The 24,629-nt window shown below is 45.1% G+C and overlaps 2 protein-coding genes across 3 annotated transcripts; both read left to right on the forward strand.

Annotated features, from left to right (window-relative positions):
- The first annotated feature begins 801 nt into the window (after nucleotides 1-801).
- SGCA (sarcoglycan alpha) lies at nucleotides 802-22,624 on the forward strand. Of its 2 annotated transcripts, XM_054993124.1 has the most exons (10): nucleotides 802-863; nucleotides 5,124-5,249; nucleotides 6,218-6,372; nucleotides 7,872-7,944; nucleotides 9,541-9,739; nucleotides 12,002-12,164; nucleotides 12,281-12,489; nucleotides 15,845-15,871; nucleotides 21,148-21,352; nucleotides 22,102-22,624. In XM_054993124.1, the coding sequence occupies exons 1-9, from the start codon at nucleotides 824-826 to the stop codon at nucleotides 21,338-21,340; spliced, it is 1,185 nt and encodes a 394-aa protein (XP_054849099.1). In that variant the 5' UTR covers nucleotides 802-823; the 3' UTR covers nucleotides 21,341-21,352; nucleotides 22,102-22,624. The 2 variants fall into 2 exon arrangements, with proteins under 2 accessions (XP_054849099.1, XP_054849100.1); XM_054993125.1 differs by lacking the exon at nucleotides 21,148-21,352.
- Nucleotides 18,717-19,564, forward strand: LOC129338700 (spermatid-specific linker histone H1-like protein). The gene has a single exon (XM_054993126.1). It carries the CDS (start codon nucleotides 18,785-18,787, stop codon nucleotides 19,409-19,411), a length of 627 nt encoding a protein of 208 aa, XP_054849101.1. The 5' UTR covers nucleotides 18,717-18,784; the 3' UTR covers nucleotides 19,412-19,564.
- Nucleotides 22,625-24,629: the final 2,005 nt, after the last annotated feature.

A 24,629-nucleotide genomic window follows, 5' to 3' on the forward strand; every position in this document is an offset into this window, starting at 1 on the left:
AACACTGACTATGTTTACTGCTCTGAGTGGGGCACTGTCTACAAGAGTGGTATATAAGCACAGTTATTATTAAACATATTTGTTGTGGCTCAAAAGCCTTCACGGTTCAGAATCTTCAGATACACAGAATCCATTGCCTCAGAGGAGCAGACTAATCCTGAAAAGCTTCTGCCACCACACATGCATTAGTCTTTACGGTGGCACAAAACTCTTGGTCGCCTTTATTGCAAGGGGCTTTGCTTGTGGATTTTCCCCCTCCTAAATTGCCATGTCATATGGGTAAACTAGTAGTTGCTATTTGGTTTATTTTGCCTCATCAAGGAATACAGTCCCTGATATTAAATCTAAGCAGGCCTGCTTAAAGGTTCAGAGAGGCCCACCACCATAATAAAAACATTTAAAATGAGAACGCATAAAAACATAATGAGTTATGAATTTGAACAAGTGTCTAAATTTAAGGGGGGAAGGTCAGGGAGGGTCCCTGAGCTGGAAATCCAGGCCCAATGGCCCTACTTACTTGATCCTCACCCCAATTGGTCCTGAATCCTAGCTATTTTGAGGAACTGTGGGTTTAGGGTCCCAAAACTTTTCTCACATTGGTTCTACCACTCTTTTCGCCAGAGTGTCTCATGATCTGTTCTTTTAGCATACTTACAGTGCCCCCTTGAGGCTGTTGCTGTGCTTGTGAATTTGGATTCAACTGCCATATTCAAACTTCAGTATATATATGTGTGTGTGTGCGTGTGTTCACCCTCCCCTCCCCTGCTTCCCACAGTCTTTCATATCAGCCTGCCTCTGTCAATCAAGTCTTTCCTATGGCAAGATGGCAGGGCAGGGTCTGACTGTGAGCTGTTTCCTTGCAGGCAAGTTTGTTCCTCAGTTTTAAATAGGAGTATGGGATTGTTAGCTGACAGGAGTGTGTGTGAGTTTTAATGTATGGCCCAGTTGTAAGAACTGGGGAGGGGGGTGCAGAGAGGTGATTTCAAGACCCCAAGAAGCAAGGGAGAAGGGTGTCGAAAGCTGATGGGTGGAAAGTTATGTTTAACTTGTTTTTTAAAAACTGCCCACTTAGGAGAGGAGTGACACCCCCCCATGCTCATCCTCCTTATCGACGTTGGCGTCATTTTTAGCAAGACAAGGGTGAAATTCTTGGGAATCAAACAGGCAATCTCCTCCCTGTCTCTCTCTGATGCATTCTAATTTTAGCACCAGAGTGTCCTTTCTTTTGTTTGTTGTTTGAAGTTGAGTCAGCTGTTGCTGTGTTTGTTCTGAAGAACTAGAGATTACAGCAATGGGTATGACAGTGAGCCAGAAGTCCATCAGTAATGGGTATGCAGGCTTTGGAACTACACAGAAGAGAGAGCACTTATCACAGGGACCATGATGTAGAGCGGGCACTCTAGGCTGTCAGCTGATTAAAAAGAATCTTCTTTCTACCAGTTTGAGCAAGCTAATTCAATCTGCCTACATTTCCATATGAATCAAACAGCAGTACTGAAGAAATAAAGCATGTTTTCTTTGATTTTAGAAGATGCAAACATATTCACAGCAGGCACGATTCCTAAAGATGCATTCCCTCATGTATTTCTGTGACAGAAAGGGGAATGAGTGACTTCTGGTAGGGTGTCTTCCACCTACCATTTTTGTAAGCTTGTGTAGAGCAGAACCACAAGTGACAAAAGGCACAGATTGGACACTTGTCTGCTTCCCTCAAGTTTTGATGGGAAATGTAGGCATCCTGGTCTCGCAGCTTCGCTCTCTGACTGCTGTCCAATGGACTTTTCAACTGTCACTTGTCCAACATTCCGCCAAGCTGCCTACATTTCCCATCAAAACTTGAGGGAAGCAGACAAGTGTCCAGTCTGTGCCTTTTGTCACTTGTGGTTCTGCTCTAATTAACTGTTTAAACAAACAAAAATGCTGCCCCATTAATCAGGATCGTCCCTGTAATCAATCAAATGGTTTGTTTAACTATTCTAACTGGTATGGATACATTTCTCTAACCAGATGACCCCAGGCTAGGCCAGCCCTATCAGATCTTGGAATCTAAGTAGTGTCAGTCCTAGTTAGTACTTGGATGGGAGATCACCAAGGAAGCCCAAGGTTGCTGTGCAGAGGCTGGCAATGGCAAACCACCTCTGTTGGTCTCTTGCCTTGAAAGCCCTATGGGGTTATCATAAATTGGCTCTGGCTTGACAGAACTTTACACATACATATTTCACCTGCAGTAGTTTATCGGTAAAATTCAAAGTGCTGGTTTGAACCTATAAAGGCCTAAATTAAATGGTCTAGAATCCAAGTATAAAAACGAACTGTCGTATAAAGTTTCCCATCAAGAGAAATCTTCATTACAGGCTCTGCTGTGCTACTACCTTTAGAGGTGAAATGAGTGGATATTCGCAACAGGGACTTCTTTGTAGTGGCATCCCCAACTATGGAATTCCTTCTCTAAGAATAATTGCAACCCATCATGATTATCTTTCAGACATCAGCCTGGGTTTTCCTAGTTCCCCAAGGCTTTTAACAACAATCAGTAGTGATTTTTTTTTAGCTACCTATTTTTATTTTGGGCCAATGGTCAACCCCATGGGTCAAGTGTGTTGTAAATTTCTGTAGAGGTGCCATGTTTTTCTGGCTGCTTCTCAGAAGAACCTGTTATGTAGACAGCAAGTGTGCCATGGTTCCTGTCTTTCTTTACATGCATGCTGAGAGGAAATGATGGAGAGGATTTAACCCTTAGCTTGAGTGGTGCAGTATCTGATATTTGTCTTGCATTTCCTGTCCCCAGTTCTTGCTGCCCATAGTCCTGGCCTTGACACCAGTGAAGTCATCATAACGCAGACTCCTCTCCTTCCTATCACATGACTCTGATGTCCCATGACTTCCTGTCTTATGTTTGCAGCTCAGTGGCCTCCATGCTTAGTGGGTCTATGGTTTGATAAGATTGAAGAGCACTCTTTTAGGTTGTAAGATTCAGGTCCAGTAGCACCTTAAAGACCAACTAGATTTCCAGGATATGAGCTTTTGAGAGAGCTTTGACTTTTGAAAGTTAATACCTTGAAAATCGAGTTCTTTAAAGTGCTATTGGACCTGGATCTTGCTCTTCTATTACACCTGAAACTATTTTTTAGGTTGTGTTATGTAACTTGTTAGGTTGTTCATGTAATTACTGGGACTAATTAATGCTGTAAGGCAGATTTTAAGTAACAGAGAAGTCTTCATTCCCCCCCCCCCCTCATATTTGCTGCATTTCCCACAAATATGGAATATTGACATAACCAGGCTGTGTACAGTAGCTCTTTGTCTTTATGAAGACAGCTGCCTATTTGATGAGCCAGGCTAGACGTTAAGAGGTTGCATTGTTTGGCTGGTAGGTGTTGAGCTTTGTGGACAGCCTTTTAAAGGCAAAGCAGCAGGAAGAGACGTTTCTTAATTAAATTACAAACAGGCCTTGATGGTGCCAGGCAAGTGTGACAAATTCCCTCTAGGGAGAAGGCAGTAAAAGCAAAGGGGGGGGGGGGAGCTGCTACCTTTTGAAATGAAACCAGGAAGGGTGAAAAACGGCTGTTCCACTGGGACCATTTGGGATCCTTTTGAAAGCAGAGAAATAGATAAGGCAAAACAGGGCAGTAGCTGTTTTGGCAAGTCTGGAGCTTAAAAGGTGGAGAAGGAAGACAAATTGGGTTGAACTTCAGCTTCCTGCACTTCACAAATAGGTTGTCACAATGTGTTACTTTTTAAAGCCCCATTTCCATTATTGTGAGATTTTGTTTATTTAGATATCTATATCCACCTCCCCAATGGGGTCCCGGAATAGTTTACAACACAGTATTATCCTCCTTCATTGTATCCTCCCAACAACCCTGTGATGTAGATCAGGCTGAGAGTGTCTTGCCCAAGGTCACCCACTGAGCAGAGTAAGGATTCTAGTTTGAAACTCCCATAAAATAGCACACTCTTGATTGGGAAATTCCTGGAGATTTGGGGTGGGGTGGGGGTGGAGCCTAGGGAGGGTGGGGTTTGGGGAGGGGAGGGACTTCAGCAGGGTATAATGCCATAGAGTCCACCTTCCAAATCCGCCATTTTCTGCAGGGTAACTGATCTTTGTAGTCTTGAGATCAGTTGTAATTTCCAGGCCCTACCTGGAGGCTGGCAACTGTAGTCTCCCAGATCTTAGTTCAGCCCTCTAACCATTATATCATACAGTAGTTTAAACTACTGAACGCACTGTAATTTCCACTTGGTGTACAGATTTATGGATGAATGCACAGCTGAGAAGGAGTTCCAGAATCTAAATGAAATCAGTGGGTTCTCATTCAGATCTAGGACATTTCATGGGTGGGATTTTATCTATCTAATACATTTTTATCTCTTCCTTCCTCTAAGGAAGGCAGCACACCAACAGTCTCTCCTCCTTTTTATCCTCATAACAACCCTGTGAGGAAGTTTAGGCTAAGAGGGTGTGACTGGCCCAAGGTCACTCAGCAATCTTCATGGCCCAGTGAGAATTTGAACCTGGGACTTCCAGGTCTTAAACCAACACTATACTATTTGGTTGTAGGTAGGTTTTGGGGAGAGGTCTCTTTAGCTGTTACCTTATTATTCTAACTGTAAATGGTATTGTGTCTTGAATTGATGCAGTTAATACTTACGTTCTTAACTGATTTTAGGAATAAAGTTCTTTCTGTTCACTGCCCATTTGGGCATGGCTGCTTCTCTAGAACAGGGGTCACCAACCTTTTTTTTAATGAGACCTGATAAATAAAAAATACCCTGAGCTAGTCCACCACCATCCACATTGTTATCAACTTTTGTTCTGTCCTAGAAACAGAACCTGACCTGGGTAGCCCAGGCTAGCCCAAACTCATCAGATTGCAAAAGCTAAGCAAGGTAAACTACCCTAGTTAGTACTTAGAGGCTACATGAACTACACTGCAGCAGCTGGCAAGTTAGTGGTAGCTCATAATCCATTGGAGAGCCCTGTTCTTGACTCTTTGTTAGGCTATATAGAAATGGAGATTGCAGGATGCCAGAGACAATGGGTAGAAGAGAGAGTTTCTTTCAGCACGGTGGGATCAGGACTCAGATGTCTAATTCCAGGTCCTTTTTATACATCCTACCAGTGGTTTTATTCAGTGGGATCCTGACTGCTAGTCTGCCTGTCCTGCAGCTAAGTGCTGTGGTTGGGAAAATCTTCATCCATGAATTGGAAAGAGAGGGCTTTGAGTACTCCTTCACAGAGCATCCAGGTAAGGGATTTGCAGTGCCCCCCCCCATTTGTATCATGTGTTTGTTTATTAATTTAAAAAGTTTATATACCCACCTTTCTCCCAGGCATTCTGGGACTCAAGGGAAGTAACAACAGTGTAAAAATAATAAAATAATTTAATAAAACAAAACATTAAAAACAACACATTAAAACACAAACTAAAATGAACCAGCCTTGTGTTCTCCCTTTGTCCAAGCTCAGGCCCCCATACTCTGCAACAGTTCTTACCCATCCATCCATCCCAAAATCCTAAGACAATAACCTGGTCTCTGTCCATGTACCCATCCAGTCATCGCTCTGCACAATTAATTTCTTAGTTGTCTTTTCCTTGGCACGAATACATTTGTTTCAGTTTGACTATCTCTCTGTCTCTTCATCCAACCCTGTATAATTCTTGTTTCCCTCTGTGGGGCAGTTAACAATTTGGGAAGAGGGCAGATTTAAATCAGGTAAACAGCAAAGGAAGAAAACGTTAACACCCGGGCCATCACCCAGATCTCTTCTTTCCCCTACCAAGAGATGCAATCATGGATCCCCTACAGTCACAGCTAATTTGTTGGTCAGAAAGAGAGGAGCAGAAGTGCCTGTCTAATCCAGGCAGCTCCTAATAGCCATGATGCAAAGATTCCATTCCATTCTTGCCATTGGTTCTACAGCCCATATGCCTCCTAGCCTTTAAGGATCAGATTCTGCGGAGCGGAGCTCATGAAACTTGCTTACATTTTTATCCCGCCCTTCCTCCAAGGGCACCATATGTAGTTATCTTCACCACACTCCTGTGAGATAGGTTAAGTTGAGAGAGAATGACTAGCCAAAGGTCAAGTTTCATGACAAACGGAGGTTCAAACCCAGGCTTCTCCAGTCCTGGTCAACACTCTAGCTACAACATGCAGTCTTGTCTCCTGCTTCCAAAAACCTAGTTTTAGTTCTGGATCTGAAATCTTTCAGAACCCCCATCTGATTCTCCCATCACCTTCCATGCCAACCTGCTGGATCACCCAGACTTGCCCTGGTGGCTACGCTACATCCAACGGACCCCTTTCCAGACAGGCTATCTCTATGGGTCTGCCACAGACAAAGAAGTTGGCACGCAGACAATTGAGGTGTGTGTGTTTTTTTAATTTCGTTCTGGGTAGAAAGACTTTATATCAGGGATCCCCAACCTGGTTCAGTCTGTGAGAACTTCTGAAATTTTGAGAAACCACAAAATAGTTGCCATGGAGTTAGGACCAGTTACAAAATGGCTGTCAAGATGGGGGGGGGGCATGCGGGGAGAATTACAAAAAGTGGGGAGGTTTATAGACCAGCATCCTCCTAGCATGGGGGCAACGATTTCTGAACAGATATGTCCTACAGACCCAAAGGTGATGTGTTCTGGGGTCCTCTAAAGTACCTCCTACTCCAGTGAGGAGGTGGAAAGCAAGGGCTGTCTCTTTGCTATGAGGAAGAAGCTAGAAGGCACCAGGAAACACACGGATGGGTTCTGTGGTGTCCATGGGAAGCTTTTTGGGAATCACTGCCTCCTTGGCAATGAAGAATTTTAATCAGTGCTAGTTGTGGATCATGTCAAAATTTTTGGAGTTCTAAACAATAACACTAAACTTTGTCTAAATATTCCTATATAAATTCATCTTCGGACCTAGCAGAGATGTCTCTGTGTTGTAGCAACAATTACAGCAATGTATAATTTTTTGTAGTCTCAGTGACTTGTCTGGACAGGCACATTTTGGAACCCACATTTGAGTCCTTTGTGAGCTCGCTCACAATCCAGTCTGGCTGACACCAAATATCTTAGTACCAGGTTTGAGGAACCATGGTCGTCGTCACACGGGCATCTCTTCCGTTAAATTTACAGCATATAGCGTCCTACCTGTTATCGGCACAGTAACGTTTCTTTGGGTCACCTAACGGCTCTTCGCGCCACCAGCTGTCCACACCGAAGCACTCTGTTCTGTTCTCGCTAACCACGCAGAAGCAGCTCCTCCCCCCCTTTTTAAAATTATTCTGGCGTTTAATTCCGCTATAACGGATTAACAGCATATAAACATTACGACCCTTTTGTTTTTCCAACTTTGAAATTATATAAATAGCCCTTTGCCCGCAGAAAACTCCCTATCTGACGTGATCCCCATCGCTGAAGACTCTGCCATGGTGATTGAGTCATTTTTACTTCAGCAGAAAGTTTGCATTGTGTTATGTCGTTATGGCGTTATAAGGACATAATAAAATAAAAAAAAGGGGAGTCGCAGGAAGAAATGGATTCTGGGATTGAAGGGAGGGCATAGGACGTTGCGAGGCGAAATACATCGATGTGAGGCATTCACACTGAGGCGCAAAATATCGCAACTATCAAGCAAAAAACAACAATGAGGAAATCGCATCAGTGTTGGAATAAGGTGGGTGTTTGCCGGGAAATAGCGCCATTTTAGCGCTAAAAAAAAAGCCCGTGTGACGACGGCCCATGTTCTAATGGATAGAGGTTAGTCTCCTGGAATCTGGATACCTGTGCTCCCAGTGCTTTTTGTTATCTTGACTAACAGCCATTTTGTTTCTCCTTGAGATGAGAAAAGAGCAATAAAATCTCTTTTCTTTTCTATGACAGGTGACGGCATATAACAGGTATACCTATGAGACTGTGAGACAAACCATGGTCATAAGTATTGACCCATCTCCAGGTAAACTTTTCATTGGTTGGTTTTAATTCCAGAAGTGTAGCCATCTCAGTACCCTGCAGCAAAACCAAATAGAGAGATGTGTGGCTCCTTAATAGGCCACCTGGTCTCCCATAGAGTTTTGAGTGAATCCTAAAGTGTTGCCCCAATGTGATAACGTCACTTCTGGGTTCATGCCAGAAATGAAATTGTGTGTTAGTACAATACCCTTCACTCACAATTCTTCTGCCAGAATGCTCCCAGTGGCTGCCATCCCTACTCCTTAAAGAGCAGCGTATTTTATTCCAGCTTTCATAAAAAAGAGCCCACTTCTTCAGATGCAGAGAGTGAATTATAATTATGCAGATTTTTTTTTGTAGGAGGCAAAACCTATGACTCCCCTCAACTCATGACATGTGAGGTAGATTAGTATCCCCAATTTTATCTTCAGCTGCAGGGATTTTAATAGTGCTCCTTTTTGAGCGTGGTCTTGACTAGAGATGGGCCTGATCTGAATTACGATTTCAACCCCCCCCCCCCCGATTTTGGCGTTTGCACCATCGTGACTCAGCTAATCAGTTCTGTCCACGGCAACCGATCCAGCAGTCGGGAGTTTGCTTGTTCGGGGCTTGATCAGATGGGTCAGTTTCTGTTTGGAATTGCAGACACTCTGGCTCCAGTAATTTATTCCCAGGGCAACGGAGTCAGGGGAATGAGCTGTGTTTGCCCTCCTTCTGTCGCCCTCGAAACACGAATGGAAGCCCAGCTTTCCTTGATTAGCAGGCTTCCTTCCAACCATGGAGCAGCAACCCAGAGGAGGGAGGGGGAAGGGGGTGTTCTGAAGCCATGGGCACAAAGGAAAGGCAAAAGGCAGCGCGGGAGGCTGGGAGGCTGCCTGCGCTGTTCGCCTTTCCCCAGGACAAGGGGCGCATGGGCAAGCCGGCCGCCCCTTGTCTTGCGGGGCAGGTGAATGGGTGGGCAGCCTCTGAGCCACTCGCGCTGCGCCAGCTCCACAGCGCACCGGGACAGCCGGCTTGCTGCGTGGGCGGGGGCGACGCAGGAGCGTGTGCGCATGTGCGCAAGAGCCTGACTACAATTGCCCTGGGTGCTGGCTTCCCCGATTCCCGATTCCGGACCGGAAACGAGACTTGATTGGTTAGAATCGGTGACCTGCGTTTGGCGGCAGCCCAGATCCATGAATGGCTTAATCGGAATTTTTTTTTGGATCATGCCCACGTCTAGTCTTGACAGCCACTTCTCCTGAATAGACCAACCAATCTGCCTTAAGAAGATATTTGGGGAGACAGCATACCGAAATAAAATAAAATAAGCAAGGGCACAGCCTGGTACTATGAGCAAGCCCACCTAGGGGTGGGGCTTGGCATGTTGCTACTTCTATATTGACAAACAGTAGGTTTCTGAGGGGGCTGTGGGTTTCTGAGGGTCCCATTGTCAATTTGTCCAGCGTTCAAACTTTCTCTTTTCTGGGGTTAAAGCCATAACCTGGTTTTGAGATACAGTGGTCTCACTGAAGGTACGCAAACTGAACCCCGTGTCATCAGCCTTGAGACCCATCTTGGTCCCCACCATGTCCTCTTTCCTGCTACCCCCTCCTTGCAGATGGAGAGATACCGTATCAGGCTGACTTCTTTGTGAAGAACTGGAATGTAGAAGAAGTGTTAGCGACAGACGTTTACGAACTTTTTCAGCAAGCTGTTGACAGCATGTGGGAGCAAGAAGGCTTTGTGGTTATCAATATTTCCTCAGCCTTAGACCGGGGAGGCCGTGTACCTTTGCCAATTGAGAACAGGAAGGAAGGGTAAGGAAACCGAGGCGCTTGTGAAGCATGGAAGTCGTTCTAAAACTGTCAACATTCCTGTTTTTACAATGGCTCCTTCACGCATTAGCTCTGAGGTTCTGTTAGTTCAGTTCAGTCTACATTACACTATTTTGAAGGTGAAAATAGCATGTACAAGGTAACTTTGCCCAACAGCATTTACATGGTAGTGTGAAGGCCTATAACAGATTTGATGATGCAAATTTATTCTAAGTCAAACCCTTTGGTTAAGGTTGCCAGCCCAGCACCTGCAGATTTTTGAGGGTGGTCCTTGGGGATGTGTGATGAACAAAACTCAGGTCCAGTAGCACCTTAAAGACCCACTAGATGTCCAGAGTATGAGCTTTCAAGAGTTAGAGCTCCTTTCCAGGTGTCTGGGTTACGCTGTATGAATTTCCCCAACCTCCATGGTAAAGACCACAGAGACTGGGAAAATGCCTAGAGTGGCATGGAGAATGCAACATCCTAGAATGTCACCATTGATGCCATTCCTTCCCCTATTTTTGCTTCTGCTTCTCAGAGCAGAACCAAAAGTGACAAAAGGCACAGATTGGACACTTGTCAGCTTCCCTCAAGTTTTGATGGGAAATGTAGGCATCCTGGTCTTGCAGCTTCGCTCTCTGACTGCTGTCCAATGGACTTTTCAACTGTCACTTGTCCAACATTCCGCCAAGCTGCCTATATTTCCCATCAAAACTTGAGGGAAGCTGACAAGTGTCCAATCTACCTTTTGTCACTTGTGGTTCTTCTCTCAGATTACCAAGGGTGGGAGATTGAGGGTAGAGGAATCCCCACTCTCAGTAAGCAAATGGAAAGCCTACTTGTGATTCATTTAGGTCACTGCTATCTATTTTGTCTAACAGTGACTCTTTACAGCCTTGGGTAGAAAAAGTCCCCAAAATGATGCCAGGGAGGTGTGAACCTGGAATTGTCTGCGTGCAAAGCATTCACTCTACTTGTGCCTCTCCCCAAGCAGTTTTCACGACTTGAACAAACATTTCTGGACATTAAAATATAGAATTTAACTGACTGGCCAAGAGTCCAACTGGCAAGATTCAGTTGTCAAGTGCTTGCTATTGATATTTGTCTTGGCAAATCAGAAAGGATTTCATTGTGAGTGTATCTGTAGGGCTGATACTGAAAGTCCTTTACTAGCTCTGAAGACTGAAGTTAGGTCCATTATGATTGGCAGTTTTGCATGGCTAGACAAGCTAAGAGTGAAAGAACATGTGATGAACATGTTATCTGGGTTTTACAAGAAGTCATAGTATGGATTTGAGGCTGGGATGTTGGAGACGGGACAAAGTTAACGCTTCACTCCTGGGCCATTTCTCTGATTGAAAATCCCCTGGAGGGCTGGTTTAAACCCCAGTTGGGAAAAGGACAGGCACAGAGAGGCCAGGAGGGGGAATTTTGATCCAGCAAACAGAATGGGAGGAAGAGTTAACTGCCCCTTCCTAGTGCTTCATCCCCAATCTGTGAGTGAGATCCAGCCAGCTTTTTCATTCAATCTCTTCCATTTTTTCCTTTTTACTCCAGCCCTTGTTTCACTTGATTTTTGTCTATGCAGATCCCATGAACCACGGCATAGCCATATTCATTCATTCATTCATTCATTCGTTCCCTGCCTTTCCTTTCTGGCTCAAAGTGTCTTAGAAATCCAGGTTAAAATTATCGTACAATAACCGCTTCCCTCCTGCAGTCTACACTCCATTAAAAGCCTTGGCACGTAAAATAGCCTTGTAGCATCTCCTAAAAATGTGCAGAGATGACATCCCCTGTCTCCTCAGGGAGCCTGGTTCACAGGGCGGGGGCTATGGCAGAAAACGCAGATGCTCTGGCTAATGCCACGTAGATTACCTGAAGCAGGGGAGCAGCCAGTGTCTCCCTGAGGACTGTAGTTGGTGCACAGGAGCACATGGGAAGAGATGGCGCTTTCTGTGGACCTCTCCTCTCCTTTTTATCTGTGGAAAACCTGGTTGGATCCCACCCTATATTTCTCCAGTTGTTGCTTTTTAAGGAGCGAACTGCCTATTTGGAATACCAGTTATACAGTTCCATGTAACCTAATCCAAAATCAGAGAGCCTCGTTCTAGTACTCTGTTCTCTTACAAGTTGAGTGTGTGTTGGACTGGAAAACACTTTAAGTTTCCTTCTGTCTCCCCAATTCTTCATGATTATTCTTTTTTCCCTTCTTCCTTCCTCCTTTCTTTTGGTTTCCTTACCTCTTCCCCTTCCTCTCAGAGTTTATATCAAGGTGGGTTCCAAGGACCCATTCACTGAGTGCTTGACTGAGGCCAAGTCCCCTGAAAACCGTTATCGGTGTAAATTGGAGCAACACCCAGTCCTTACCTGTTACGACAGCTTCAGCCCGAGATTCAAAGTGGACTGGTGCAATCTGACCCTGGTGAGCGGTGGGGATACAGGGGAAATATAGGGGGTGGCAAGCAGGAACATTTGGGTACCCTTTCCTGAGATCAGGAAATCCTGAGATCCTGTTCTTCTCATTTTTATGTCCCTTAGATAGACCTCACAGATATAAACACTACAGAAACGGTGCCAGCCTACGGTGATGGGGTGCTTGATCCTGGCACAGAATTCAATCCTCCAGACGATGCCCCTGATAGGGCATTCTTCTATGACTTCTTGCTCACCTTCCTTCTCCCGCTCCTTTTGGGCCTTCTTCTCTGTCTCATCCTAGCGTACATCATGTGCGGTCGACGGGAAGGCGTGTAAGTTGGGCGTATACTTCAGTTGGGGGCAGGCAACACGTTACATGAGACATGTGACCTAGTGTGAGCAAGTGAACAATCCACAAAGAATTCTCATGTGAACCCTGCATTAAAAACAAAAATTCAAGCAAATTATATGGTCTTTATGCAAACAATGATCATAAGGGTCATTATGTAGGGTTTTCTTAGGACAGCTGTTCTATTCACACTTTATTTTACAGGAGTGTCTCCTCCTCACTTTTCTCCATAATTTAGGTCATGTTCAGTGATGTCTTGTGAGGATATCTCAGAGTTCCCTGCTTTGCTTTCAAGAGAAGTTTGCCTTTGCTTTGTAGAAAGCAGAACTCTGTAGGGAGGGGAAGAGGCACCCTTATTCTACTGGTAATGACCACTTAACGCAAACTTTTTAACAGATGGTGTGCACACCTTTCTGAAGATGAGTCCATATATCCTGCTTCCCCATCCCATTAAATCTTTTCTCGGGGCTACTTTATCTATTATGCTTTGGATTTGGAAATCAATGTCCATACTTTCAAAATCCCCCAAGGATTTTCCATGTCTCATCTTTCTATCATTTCCTGATATGTCCCTTCCTGTGACCTTTGCTCTTCGCATTCCCAGCATCCTGAAGACGTCCTGCTTGTTAAATCCAAAAACAGAAGCCATGTTAATAATGTTTATTTAGACCAACCAAAATAACACAAAACTGTGTGTACTTAGGATGTAATTGGGCCAGTTCACACATTACACAGTCCTCCTACCCCCCAATTGTCCTGTCAACAGATGTGTTCTGGGAGTTCCATACTCAGAACTTAATTCCCAGGCATTTGTGGGTCCATTTTGGATCTGGCCTGTAATGTGCAAAGAGAAGGTATTCCCCTATTTTCTGGAACTGAAATGGCCCTAGGGAGCTGCTAATTGCCCTGCTGGGGAATTTTACATATATTGTGGCTACACACAAGTTTCCCCATTGGGGCAAATGGTGGCTCCTTGGGGATAGTTCAGATTGGGAAAATGATAGGGAAGGCCATAAGCCCCCTAACCTTACACTCCATGTTCTGGACCTAAATTGTGCCTTCCCTACCTCTGAAACTAAATTCTGATAAGAGAATTCCCAAACCATGCCTGATTGACAGGATCTGTGGCAGACCCTGACTTTGTTACATGTGAATTGGACCTTTTATAGTCTTAATGACTCTGCTCATTCCCTTTGTTGCCCCTTCTGCCTGTCTCCTTAGATATGTACATGCCCCCCCTCCTGCCCTCCTCCTTTACAACCTTCCTCAAAGCTCACCTTTTCTGTGTCATTTTTCTTAATTTTCACCATACCCACCCAACTGTGACTGTGATCAATCTCAAGTGCCTAAAACTGCTCATATTTTCCCCTGGCTGTTCTGGTCTCTCCTGCCCCTCTCCCTTCCTTTGTTGGCTTATCCATTATCAAAATCAACACTGCAAATTCCTGGGGTTGGGGAGGATTTTTTTGGTTGTTGCTTAGAAAAATTCTGTAAAGCATCATGTGTGGCACATTGATAGAACTTTATTATTCATAAATCACCATAACACAAAATGCATGAAGATGGTATTATTTTGGAATATTACATATGTATATAGATTGCTGTGGTGTGGAAGTGCACAGTATTGACAAACTGGTAAGGCCTGAGCCCTTGTTGAGGATTATTTTTGCAGGAGGAACTGCAATTTGTGCATTAGTATTTTGCACAAAGTTAGACTTGCCTGTGCAAAATGAAATTTGAAAAAGATCTGACTGAGAATAGGAGTTAAAGGTCATTAATAGGGTTGCAAACAATCTGGAGGAAAAAACTGCCTTGGCTGCTTAATAGCAGCTTAATGGGATGTGATTTATCAAGTGATATTATCTACCACCATGCCATGAAAAGCTCCACCTGCCCATTTCTACACTTTAAGAGCCTCCGTTAAAGGGGGAGGACAATTTTTTCTCCAGATTTTTGGCAACCCTTGGCATTAATGATCTGCTATAAAATGTTTACATCCCAGGAAATCCAGATCACAGGATAGGAATCAACTATGCAGATTGTGTACATTTGCATAATTTATTCTAGTAAAATTAGATTTTTAAAAGTTCATTTCAAAACATACATTCCACCTCATCAGTATATGCTGCCTACAGATTTTGGAAAACATCATGATTAAAATGCAATAAACCACTTCTAGCACAGCCACAGGAAACAAGACCAGCCGATTAAAAGATGTTTAAAAGAATCGTTTCCAGCCCATGCCAGCCAGGAAGGGTCGATGAAACCACAGGGGAGCAATAAAATCATTGAGAGCAGTAAACCAAAACAAAACATATCACATTTAGGAAAAAGGCAATAAACCAGAAAACTAATAAAACCCATCAATCTAGGAGGGGGAGGGAAGGGTAAGACACAATTCAATGGCAACCGAATGACCTTGCATTGCACAGTAATGAGAATGCAAAAGATACCCACTTTGGTTTTACGCGGGCACACATATAGACTCCCCCCAATTGCCAGAAAGGGTGTCTCCAATGATTGTTCTCTGAGATGCTCTTGCCACTATTCATTTACAATAGAGTCAGGGCCAGCGTCAGCACATGGCATGGTGGGGCATACGAGTTGCCATTCCCCTAGTGGGGGAGGGGCATCTCCCTCTCCCACCCCCTGCCAACAATCCTCTGGCTGGCAGGGGGGAAAGGTGGAGGAACAAGCCTCCGGGGCATGCTCCCGGGGCAGAGTGATGATGGTGACGTCATCGCACTGAGTGCGCCCGTGCTTCACATGGGCCCATATCAGCCCGATGCAAAGTGTGTGTACACTCCTGGGCCTGTGCAATGACATCACGTCTGGGAGCATGTGTGTGAAGTAGAAGAACGTGAGTGCCAGGTCCCCCCTCCCACTGGGAGGGGAAGGGGACCTGGCAACCCTAGTAGGGCAGCTGTCGGGGCCTGTGGCTTCTGGTAGGGCCCGGTGCCACTGACTCCATCCTCATGCTTCTCCTCTGATGCCTGCACTTACACCTTTCCATTGCCTGCTTGCGAGTGCTGTGTCAGATGTGCTTTGTCACATCTGCTCCCAGCTGCATATGCTGCCTAGAGCTGATGGAGAAGGGCATGTGGGAGGTGCACAAGGCATCAGTGCTCCTTCGCAGTGGCACTCCTTGCTGCACCCAACACACAGCACTAACAGGGAAAGGGAGTGCAAGCAGTGTGAGCAGTTGTGACTGCAGGTGGTGGGAAAGGAGGCAAAGAAAGGACACACAGCAGGTGGGGCAAATGCATGGGAGGGCACGGAGAGCCTAGGAGTGGGTATGGGGGTCCCTGAACTTAAACTCTGCTCTTTTCTAATTCCAGGCACCAAAGAGACATGAAGACTTCCGAGTAAGTGGTAATGTTGATCTTGTTTTGTGAGCAGTCCATGGGATGGTTTGGTAGAAATGTGTAACCGTCATTTTTATTTCCGAAGTCTTTCCTACCACTTCAGCCCCTACCCATCCCCGGTCCCCTACTTCTTTGCATCTTCTGTTGAATCTTTTTAAGATATAGTGACTGAAAGGCCACACACTGTTTCCTGGTTGGTTCCACACTGGGGTTGTTTTCCACAGCCTGCTCAGTGCTGTTCCGCCACTAGCCACGTGCAGAATTGCAGTGTAGGATCCTCATTGTGCTGGATATTGGCTGTATAGTTTGATGGGTTGATTGGGATACACTGTGCCCCTGAAATCAGTCGCCTCCTGGATTTTCCTGTCCATACAAAGGGTGGGTCCGTTCTGATTATGACTCTGGTCTCTTCCACTGATCGCCAGCATCATTGGATGTGTTCTTCTGTAGGTTTTTTTAAAAATTTGAGCCACGTGGTGTTACACATGACAGCAGCCAGTGTGGTATAGTAGTTAGGGTGTTGGACTAGAAGGTGGAAAACCCAGGTTCAAATTCCCGTTCAGCCCTGAAGTTCACTGGGTGATCTTGGGCTGGTCATTCCCTCTTTGCCAAACCTACCTCACAGGGCTCTTTTGAGAATGAAATGGGGAGCGGACAATCATGTGGCTTTCTCTGAGCTCCTTCAGGGAAGGACAAGAGAAAAACGTACCAGAGAGATACCATATCACCTCCCCCCACCCCGCCCATTGCCACACTGCTATTACACAGCAAATCAGCTCACCCTGTATCCAAGGAGTAATTTGCACAACCCTTTCCTTACAAGGCTGAACCTCTTTCAGCTAACGCTAGCTATGAACTATGATTTCTGCATCTTAAATTGAAAATTTCCTCTTGGAAACTGCACCATGAGAAATTATGCCAATTTTTAATGGCATTCTAATGAATGCCATTCTAGTTTAATGGCCAGTGATTTTTTAAAAAATTGCACATGTAGAAGCTGATGCTGCACTCCTTGGAAATTCCAGGTAAGGAAACAAATAATGGCATTTCTTATGACAGGGGAAGGCAATGGCAAACCACCCTGTAACAAAAGTCTGCCAAGAAAACGTCGGGATGCGACGTCCCCACATGGGTTGGTAATGACTCGGTGCTTGCACAGGGGACTACCTTTACCTTATTAGCTGTACTGTGTCAACAAATCTTTTTAAAGCAGCTCTTGCTGCATTACAGGGCAGGAAAATAAGACAGTCCAACTGTAACATGAGGGGACTTCCTTAACGGCACCTCTCCAAGTGGCTTACCCTGAGCTGTGTCAAAGGACACATCATTCCGAGGGTTTAGTGGAACAATAGTGCAAAGATGTCCACACAAAAGAATCTTCACTTCTGCTCCATAACAAGAGAAATGATTTCCAACAAATTAGCTTCCAGGGAAACTGCAGGTATAAAGAATGAGAGTACTGGGGATGGTTACTTATTGTCAACTGGAGCCAATGTTAGAACTGCATGCATAATTGACTGGTGATTGGTGCAAAGATTGGTAAAAGTGGATGAATCATCAGAGATGCAGTGGTTTGAGTGAGGGCCAGTTCATATGCTACAAAGTCCTTGTGTCCACCAAGTTGACTTTCCACCAGATGTATGCTAAGACTTACATGCTTAGGCCCAATTTGGATCACAGCCTGCTGGGAGAAGGGCTCCAGCCATCGCCTTGTTTTCCCAACTTGAAATGACCCCAAGAAGCTGTTGTCTGTCCTGTTGCAGAAACTGATGTGTAGCCCATCAGTACATATAAACTCCTCCATAGGCAAATAGCGGCTTCCTGGGGCCGTTTCAGGGCAGGAAAATAGGGAAGAATACCCCTTTCCTCACACACCATATTCCAGATCTGAATCAGGCTCCCACACACCTGGGAATTGAGTTCCCGGTGGGAAACTACCAAAATGTGTCTGTCAAAAGTCCACATGAGGGACATGGAGACTTTGGGCCAAACTAGATGTGATGGTGACTTCATGGCCCCCATGAGGATGCCACTGCCATTTTAAAGTTATTTTCACAGTGTGGTGGAGACTTTTGTGTCCCTCCCCGCACCTTATAGCATGCCAAACAGCTGCACCCCCAGGGCTATTTTGGCATTTGACAAGGTCTGGGGGGGGCACCATGCTGTGGGCCCAGTTAGGATCATCATGTCTCTGGTTACCAATTCTGGGTGGGGAAACTCCTGGAAACTTTGCAGGTGGGGCCTTGGGAGAGCAGGGTTTGGGGAGGGGAGGGACCTCAGTAGGGTATAATGCCAAAAATTCCTATACACCCTGTTATGTCCCAGGCAATCAAACAAGGGCACTGACACACACACAGACATCATAGGATCCTTTGTGATCCCATAATCCCTCAAGCTGTTCCCATGGCAACAGTTAGTTCAAGCCCCTCCCCTTGAGCCCTCAAACCCTGTGGCCAAGTGACAAGCCTGATCATAACTGCTTTGAAGAGGAATCCCACCCAACATCTTCCTTGCTGCAAGACAGGCAGCCTGGGAGCTGTCAGAAGAACCATCAGACCAAAACCTCTGAAGCTCAGGAGAGTACAGCAACTAAAATAAGAGCAGCCAAGACAAGCAAGGATCATAAGGAGCCACGCAGCAAGAGGTCAGAATTAAAATACAGTGGCTCTCTTTCAAACTTGGTGTGTATTCTTGAGAACTGTGGAGCTGTTTCAGCTTGTATGAATAAGGGGAAGATATTGGTCTCGTGTGGAGCTCAGTTGACATCAAGAAGCCCACACTTAGTTGCTGTAATTAAGCACCCATCCAACTTGCCTTTGATTTCAAGGCTGACCCCAGTTTTGGAAACTCGGTTTTGAAACTCAGGGCAGGGAGAGGAAGTCGGAAGCTTTGAGGAAGCTTTGCTGTCGGAAAATGGCTGTGAGTAATGAAACTCCCATAGTTCTTTCACTTGATAATGCAGAGTATCCCGATGAAGAGAATTTGGATTCCATCTCTGCAGAATCGTTTGTCCCACAAGTGCAAGAAAAGGAGAAGTCTAATGTTCCTCAGGCATCATGCTCAGGCTTGCACCTTAACTCCAAGAAAAAGCCCACACCCAAGTCGAAGGGTAAACCAGCCATAAACTCTTTCCTCCCCTGGAAACTGCTACTACCAAAACGTGGTATCTCCAAGATAATTTTCATGGTGGTGGCTTCCACTGAAAAACAAACTGGCATATCCTTGCAAGCTCTTAAGAAGAGTGTTGCAGCCACTGGCTATGACCTTGAGAAGAGGAAGAATAACTTCAAGAGGGTCTTGAGAGCCTTGCTTGCCAAAGGTTTGTTGAGAAAGCTTACCGGGCGGGGACTTACAGGCTCCTATGCGATCAGCAGGCTAATGTTGAGGGTCCTGAGGAGAAGGAAGAAGAAGAGAAGGAGGAGAAGGATGAGGAAGAGCATGGCCTTAAGTGTGAAGAAAAAGAGGGTCTCCAAGAGGAGGAAGAGAAGAACAAAGACCCAGCCTGTCACAGATTGCAGCCAGAAAGCTCAGGAAATCTAAAACTTGCATAGAGTCACAAGCTGATGGTGTAAGATTTCCAAAGCTGAAGCTGTGTCAGAAAAGTAATAATAAAGTGATTGTCTTAATTCAAATGTCTGGTTTATGGTGCTAATTATTGGGGGCTGAGACGGCAAGCTTAAGTCTGCAAATATGGAAAAACCCTAGGGATAGCTGTCACCTTTCTGCGCCTTTTGAAACCCTGAGGACCAGGGTTAATGGTGTGTGTGCTATCTATCTAATCTATCCAGGACCAGACTGAAAAAGAGCAGAGAAGAGTAGGAGATGGTAGAGATCACCTACTGTTATATTCGCATAAAGGAGTGGAATGGAATAAACTTCCCTCCACAAATCCCAGAAATTGTAACAAGTGTAGGTAGCACTTTTAAGATGTTACATCCGCACATTTCTACAATACTCTGGATACATACAGCCACCATGCTTCAGAACTGGAGAATATGTACATGTTGCATGTGTGTACATTTTCAATAGGTGTGAACTAGAACTCTGAAGCATCCAATGGTTGGTTCATGTATACCAAAGTTGTATGCTCATGCAAAACAAGCACATTGCCCCTAGTTCAACCAGGAGCAGAGTGGGAAGTGAAAACAGCCCTGGAGCAAGTCAAGGGGAGTGGTGTTTGTGGTGCTACAAGCCAGCACTGCAGGGCCACTCAGTTCTGTGGGTCTGACAGTGGGCATTAGCTCACCCACTGCATCAGCACCCAAACTGGAAATAGTGCAGGGGGATACACAACTGTATGGCAGACAAGGGGCCTGGACCAAGTAGCACCTCAGGCTTGGGCAGAATTGCTGGGGCTTGGCTCTGCTTCCTCTTGGCCAGCATTGAACACATAAAGCTGCCTTATACTGCATCGGACCATCAGTCCGTAAAGGTCAGTATTGTTTACTCAAACTGGCAGGGACGTTTCAGCATCTCAGGCAGAGGTCTTTCAAATCACCTATTGCCTGATCCTTTAAGTCAGAGATGTCAGGGCTTGAACTTGGGACCTTCTGCATGCCAAGCAGAGGCTGTTCCACTGAGCCACATCCCTTCCCTGAGGGGCCTTCAAGGAAAGTGAGCCACTGGGAAATTTTGCTTTAAGTTAAAGGGCCAAACCATCCTTGGTTCGACTGTTGGAATATTGTGACCACATGCAGGGCGAACGCAGTTCTGGCAGTTCCCCAAAGAGGTCACATGTCAGGTGACTCCACCCATCTGACTCTCGGCCATTTTGGACCTGTTTCAGCCTGGATTGGGGCCGAAATGGCCCAGATTGGGCCTCTGGCGGGTGGTGGATCACTCTCCCACTCAGCAGCGGCCTGATCCTGACCATTTTGGGCCCCTTTTTGGCCATTTTCAGCCCCCTTTTGCCATTTTGTGCCCAATTTCAGCCCTGAATAGCCAGGATTGGGTCCAAAACAGCCAGGATAGGTGATGTCGGGGTGGGTGTGGGTGGGTGGCATATTGAAATCAGTTATGCTAATGACACACTTCTGGTGATGGCAAGGGCGTGGCATATACTAATGAGTTGTACTAATGAGTTCCTTCAGCTCTTTTTCTACGAAATGACCCCTGACCACATGTATCAGGAAGATCTCTATGCAGTGGAGGAGTGCAAAGGGTCCTCTACCTTATGGCTAAATAAATTATTGGTTCCTTCCTAGGCTAAGAAAGCTGCAGTTTTTTCTCCATTTCTCTGAGCAGTTTTTTTCTCTGCTTTCCTTTGGGGGTTTCAGTATCCAGATGGTGCATCACCACACAATCCACAACAACACAGAGGAACTGAGGGACATGGCTGCCACCCGGGATGTACCCCGCCCCCTCTCCACTTTGCCCATGTTCAATGTCCGCACGGGTGAGCGGATCAACCCCATGCAAAACAGCCGCTATGACAGTGCCCAGGTGCCTCTCATCCTGGCTCAACAGTGAACTTTTGCTCAGGTTTGTCTGGCAACTGCTGCAGCATAATGTTGATTTCGTACTAACAGCATGCAAGGCGCGGTACAAAAGTGAGATGGCCCCTACTGTGCTTACACAGAGCAATGGATGAACAAGATGGGAACTGAAAGGATGGCTGAGCCCACTAATTCAGAGTATGGGTAAGCGGTCAAGCGGAAGTAGGAAAGAGAAGTTTTTCGCATTTCAGACCTGCCTAGGATAACTCCTTCTGACCTTCCATTGCCCTTATTATACAGGACTGTGGCTAATAAGGCTGAAGTTGGTTCCTAATTCTCTATTTGCAGTTCCTGGCTCTTTGGTTTTCCATTCCAACCACAACTATTGGTGGTTTAAACAGCTCGACACACTAAAACAAGCTTTGGACCATCCCAGCTTATCCTGAAACGCAGTGTCCTGCAAGGTTGCATAAACTGGTGCCTGGTCCAAAACTTGTTTTTTGTGCAAAGCAATCCGAAGAAGAGTGCCGCCCCCCATCCTATTGGATTGCCTTTCTTAAGTAGCTGAAGAGTAAGAGGATACTGCACCCTCAAATCACCCCAATTCAACCATTCCTGGAATCAGGAAATGATGCCTTGCGAGGTACTGTATAGAGATGCATTGCCCTGTTCAGAACCTGTGTCCTGTATGCTGTCTGACATTGTGTGCCAGGCAACCCTATTGTTTCCCCTTTTTAATTAAAAGAACTTTGGAACTATTAATCTTCATTTTGTCTTCTCTCCCTTTTCCAATAGGCCAATCTGAGCTTGACTGAGGAGCATTTTCCTGCCATGGACATCTTTCAGTATTGTGGCAACTTTTGCTGGCTCAGACAAGAAACTCAAGATGGTGGATTTTGCTTTGTTCCTTGTTTCCTTGATAATTGTACTGATTGGGGTGAAGAATGGATTGGATTAATGTGGTCATTCTTTGTATATATTTGTTAGGATGGCTTGGAATATTTAGGCTCCCTGGAATATTTTGGTTGAGGTTGCTCCTAGGCATCCAAACAATAGGGATTTGGGGGCTACTAATGCAATATCACTATATGCCAGAGATTCCGAACCAACATTTGCAGAATTACAAATTCCAGAATTCTTTAGGTGCAGGTAAAACCATGGCTGTTAAACCTTCTAGTTGTTTTTAAAGTGTATATGCCGTTTTGGAGTTGTTGTTTTTTCTTCAAAAGTTAAACATTCTCTTCTGTATTGTTTTCTCTCTTCTAATGAGTAGCATTCAGATGACCTGCTTCCTTGATAAAAAATGAAATTCCTGATACATCTCTGATGGTTTTATATTAGCCATGCATCCAACTGTCCACCTGTTTATCCATCCATTCTGGGGCTTAATTGGGGGAGGGGGATTAAAAAGCATTCTGTATAATATAGACTGAAACTTCAGTCCTCACTGTAGCCAAAACGATCACCAATACCAGCCCAAATCTAATGGTTTTGCAATTTCTGATACATCCTTACTAAATGGAAAAAGCAGTTGGGAGGGAGGAATACTATATGTTTACATCCCCATGACATGCGGATTTCTAGAAAATTGGGATGGAAAAATAGCCCTGAAAAAGGGCCCTGACCCCAAGCCTACCTTGGCCTCACCCCACCCCAAAGGAGGGAGGAATAGGTGGCCTGCCCACCCAGCCAGTCACCTCTTTCTGAGCAACACAGACTCAGATGGGCTGGGAACCTCTCCGGTATAGTTCTTGGGGGTGCCAAGCACTGCCTCCCTAGCACATGTGGCCTCAGGCTGGGGCCACCTCCCTGGGCCTTGGGTGAACTTGTTGTAGCCTCTCTTGGTCTAAGTGAGTTGAGTGCTGCCTTTGCTAGCTACACACTGCTTCTAGTGGACCAGGTGCCTACTCATGTAGGTGGGCTGCTGCTATCTCCCCCATGTAGGCCCTTTTTGCCACTGGGCTAGGCCAGGTTGGGGCGGGGGGGTGGGGGGACTGGCCCACCAGGAGAAATCCTGGTGGCCCATTCACCTCTCCCTGCATCACTCTACAATCCTTCTGCACATAAAGCTTACTGCTTTTATATGAGTGGAGGTCTGCAGCAAAGTCTTACAACACACATACTTTTAAAATGAGTTGCCCAGAGCCTGCAAAAGCGGGGAGGGTGGAATATAAATATAATCAATTAAATTAAAATTAAATTAAATTAAAAATCCAGTGAATCCAATGCTTGTGCAGAAACAGGTTCCTTCCCATACTTAGCTGTACTCCATCAGCATACAAAACCTTGATGTACAATTAGAGAAAGACAATGAGAGTGATGCCTGTAGAGAATCTGGTTTGTTTTTATATGGGGACCCTCATCTTGCTAACAGGCACCATTTATTTGTTGTTGCAACAGTAATCATGTATCCTTTTACCAGTCTCGTGTTTCTCAGACAGGCGTAGCTATTAATACACGCATCTCAAAAAACTCCTTTCCTACACATCTAGCTCATGCACAGAGCTTCAACATATACATACACTATTTCTACAAATTAAAACAAATATATACTCAGAGTCAGAAAGCACGCATTTTCAACATGGGCGTGCTATTGCGCCTCAGAAATCATCCACAAACCATTAGCACATGCCATACATCTTTTCTTTCATACAGACATGAAATGGCTGCTCTGAATCTATTTGCCTTTCCCAGAGCAGAAAGAAATCCTTAGCACCTTTGGTCAACACATAGGGTTGGCTTTTTTATTCAGTCTTTCCCAAGTCCCTTCCATACTGCAGCCATCTCATATGGTTTTTGTACATGTGGGTTCTGTGATTCCCAGAAAAGCCATTTTTGGGTGGTCGAAGAAGATGTCTACTTACTTTTTCACCAGCAGAAAAATTGGTTGGATCCAACTCATATCCATGAACATACCAAACTCACATGCATCTGTGCCTTGATACGTAGGTGTGCAAATCCATGTCTTCCTTCTGTATGTTCAGTGCTCTTGCTTACTATCAAGTATCACAGCTGAACATCAAGGAATATAATGATACACACACACACAAAATTCTGTTGTATATTATTACATAAGGATACAAGGGAAACCCCCTTTGCATCAAACATCCCAGCACCACATTCCCTATTATTTACTGTGAAAAGATAGAATACACAAAAAGATAGTATATACTAAAATATACAAAATAGGCAAAGCAATGTTTTTATTTCAGTTATCCAAACAATACAGATATGTGTGGGTAAGCCTTCCTGTTTCACAGAACTCCTCTTCAGCATGGCACTAATAGAAGGTGCAATTTTACATATTGTGGGTCTTGATTTTG

This window comes from Eublepharis macularius, chromosome 12 (genome assembly GCF_028583425.1).
Source record: "Eublepharis macularius isolate TG4126 chromosome 12, MPM_Emac_v1.0, whole genome shotgun sequence".
Taxonomy (NCBI): domain Eukaryota; kingdom Metazoa; phylum Chordata; class Lepidosauria; order Squamata; family Eublepharidae; genus Eublepharis; species Eublepharis macularius.

What these genes read in the sequence shown, in the direction of transcription:
- LOC129338700 (XM_054993126.1), top strand. Translation starts at nt 18,785, where the DNA reads ATGGCTGTGAGTAATGAAACTCCCATAGTTCTTTCACTTGATAATGCA.
- SGCA (XM_054993124.1), top strand. Translation starts at nt 824, where the DNA reads ATGGCAGGGCAGGGTCTGACTGTGAGCTGTTTCCTTGCAG. An exon ending in CTCCTTCACAGAGCATCCAG is followed by an intron (nt 5,250 to 6,217) that starts GTAAGGGATTTG and finishes GAAATCTTTCAG; the next exon opens with AACCCCCATCTGATTCTCCC. An exon ending in TTGGCACGCAGACAATTGAG is followed by an intron (nt 6,373 to 7,871) that starts GTGTGTGTGTTT and finishes TTTCTATGACAG; the next exon opens with GTGACGGCATATAACAGGTA.